The sequence below is a fragment of the Cynoglossus semilaevis genome, chromosome 7 (genome assembly GCF_000523025.1).
Source record: "Cynoglossus semilaevis isolate Cse_v1.0 chromosome 7, Cse_v1.0, whole genome shotgun sequence".
NCBI classification, from domain to species: domain Eukaryota; kingdom Metazoa; phylum Chordata; class Actinopteri; order Pleuronectiformes; family Cynoglossidae; genus Cynoglossus; species Cynoglossus semilaevis.
In genome coordinates this window covers 13,507,803-13,510,288 of record NC_024313.1, presented here as the reverse complement: position 1 = coordinate 13,510,288, position 2,486 = coordinate 13,507,803, and the positions used below count along the sequence as shown (strand labels likewise).

General features: G+C 52.5%; 2 protein-coding genes across 2 annotated transcripts in view; both read left to right on the top strand.

Annotated features, from left to right (window-relative positions):
* LOC107988771 (interphotoreceptor matrix proteoglycan 1-like) overlaps nucleotides 1-317 on the top strand; it is a 3,824-nt gene extending 3,507 nt beyond the window's left edge. Inside the window, exon 8 of the mRNA XM_025057070.1 lies at nucleotides 219-317. Within this exon, the coding sequence (XP_024912838.1) occupies nucleotides 219-317 (99 nt within the window). The remainder of the gene's footprint in view (nucleotides 1-218) is intronic.
* A 430-nt stretch (nucleotides 318-747) lies between these two features.
* LOC103381386 (interphotoreceptor matrix proteoglycan 2-like) overlaps nucleotides 748-2,486 on the top strand; it is a 2,868-nt gene continuing 1,129 nt past the window's right edge. The window contains exons 1-2 of the mRNA XM_025057069.1: nucleotides 748-2,192; nucleotides 2,309-2,474. Coding sequence (XP_024912837.1) covers nucleotides 770-2,192; nucleotides 2,309-2,474 — 1,589 coding nt within the window. The 5' untranslated portion in view covers nucleotides 748-769. The remainder of the gene's footprint in view (nucleotides 2,193-2,308; nucleotides 2,475-2,486) is intronic.

The following is a 2,486-nucleotide window of genomic DNA, read 5'->3' as shown; positions in this document are numbered from 1 at the left end:
GGTCAGGGGGGGGGGAGTCCAGCGCGGTGGATCCTGGGGATTTGAACCGTTTTTCTCCTGCAGGGGTCTGGGGTCTCCTGCTGCCACGCCGACACCTCCTCAGCCCTCAGGTACCTCCTCACCCCGGTTCCTCTGTTGTTGCTGTGAACACTCGTGGTGACCTTGGGGTGAACTTTGACCTCTGTGACCTGTCAATCACCTGTCTGTTTCTGCTGCAGAACTTCACACCCACCCTACAGGCCCCGCCCTCCAGGAAGCCCCGCCCTCAGAACAGACGGTACGTTCTCACGTCTCTGCTCTTCGAGTCGATCACGTGACATTTCACCCATTAGCTCCGCCCCACAGTCCAGAGCTAGCTACACGTTAGCAAACCATCGACGTTTACGCCACAAAAGCGGTGAAAAGAAATGAGTAAAAGTTAGGACCAAATCACAGGACGAGCTAAACGTTAGCAAATAAATTAGCTAAAGAAACAGCTGAGATCGAGTTAGCCTAAACTATGAGGCTAAATGCTAGGCTAGGCTAGCCGAGAGTTAGCTGAAGGTTAGCAGCAGTTCGACGTTATTGTCGTTTATTTGTGGTTTTGACCTGAAGGACATGGAGAGTCCTGACACTGGACTGAGGAACTCCTCCATCAGGGAACATCTGACCAAGGCCTCAGGAGCAGGAGCAGGAGGAGGAGCAGCAGGAGGAGCAGGAGGAGNAAGGAGGAGGGGGAGGAGCAGCGGGGGGAGCAGGAGGAGGAGCAGGAGGAGGAGGAGGGTCCCTGATGTTGGACCTGGACTCACTTCACTTCATCAAAGGTGAGACCACCATCTTCACCACCATCTTCACCACCATCTTCACCACCATCTTCACCACCATCTTCACCATCATCTTCACCACCGTCTGTCTCTGGTGTCTTCATGTCCACAGCTCCGGTTCTTCTGCCTGCTCTCACCTCCACGTCCACAGTAGATCTGAGGAACCAGGTGAGATCTTCATCAGAGACAACCACTGGTCTGGATGGAGGTCAGTGAAGACCACGTGGTGTTTCAGGTTCCACCTCACCACAATGTCGTGTTTCATCTCTCCTCAGCCTGGAGAACCAGAGGAGTCGGAGGCCCCAGAACCTCCATCCGTGGACTCTCTCACACCTGTGGAGAAGGAGAACGAAGTGAGCAGGGATTCTTCTTCTTCTTCTCCTGTGTCTGAGGTGGAGTTAGAAGCTCAACCATCAACCACTGGAGATGAAGGAGAAGAAGTTCTCATCATCACTCAGGAGATCCAGACTATTCACGCAGATGAAACTGCTGAACTGGTGCGAGGAGACCTTCTGGATCCCACCATGGTCCTTCAGCCAAAGACAGAAGCTCCAGGTCCAGGTGAAGAGGATCTGGTTCCTGAGGTTCAGGACCTCCACACCTCCACCTCCATGACCGTCCTGACCACAGCTTCTGTCGGAGGAGGTCCGTCAGAAACTGGAGCAGCAGCAACAACGGTGTCAGCCATCACCGGCCAACCGCCCACCTGGTCCACCACTGACCTTCAGGAAGATGAAGATGCAAACGTTCCTTCAGAGGAGGAACTGTACTTGGAAACAGGAATCACAGTGACGGAACCGATGACAGAGTGGGAAGTTGAAGCTCCGCAGGAACCACTTCAGGTTTTGGAGCAAGAACCTGATGAAGCTGAAGTTCCTGAACCAGTTCCTGTTCCACCGTCAGGAGACCCTGAGGTGGAGCTGTGCGAAGACGATGGAGACGATGAAGGTGATGATGAAGATGATGATGAAGATGATGAAGATGATGATGTTTTGGGGGAGGACGGCGTGGATGAGGCTGAGGAATCACTGCATGACGTTTTAGAAGAACCAGTTCCTGAGGAAACAGTTCTGGAGTTAGCAGAAGAAGCAGCCACTGGAAAACCAAAAGAGAAACTTCCTGAATTTTTAGAGGAAACAACTCCAGCAGAAGAAACGGTTCCCGAAGATTCAGAGGAAATCGTTTCTGGGGAACCGGAAGAAACAGTTCCCGAAGTTCAAGAAGTCCACCTAACGGAAGAAGAAGACCTCCTTCAGGTTGTTGACCAGGACCTGGACCAGGATCCAGATCTGACGTTTCCATCGGTACCAGCAGATGGAAATGTTCACAGCCCAGAAGAAGCAGAAGCTCAGAGTGATCTGGAGACAGAACCGTTACCTGCTAACCCAGGTGAGCAGGGAGCTAACAGGAAGTTGACCTACCATAAGGCTAACCTTTAGCTTTTGCTTGGCTACTAGCACTTTTGGCTAACATTTTTTTTTTTTTTATGTATGTAAAAACTTCAGCTGAGTTCACCGTGGAGTCTGGACTCCTGGAGGAGCAGGACTCACAGACGGACCAGTCAGAGCTGGTCACGGAAGAAGACCTGGAGAGCTCAGCTCCTGACAGCTGGTCTCCATCATCCCCTGTCCAAGACCTGGACCCGACGGTCCAAGACCTGGACCTGCGACGGTCCAAGACCTG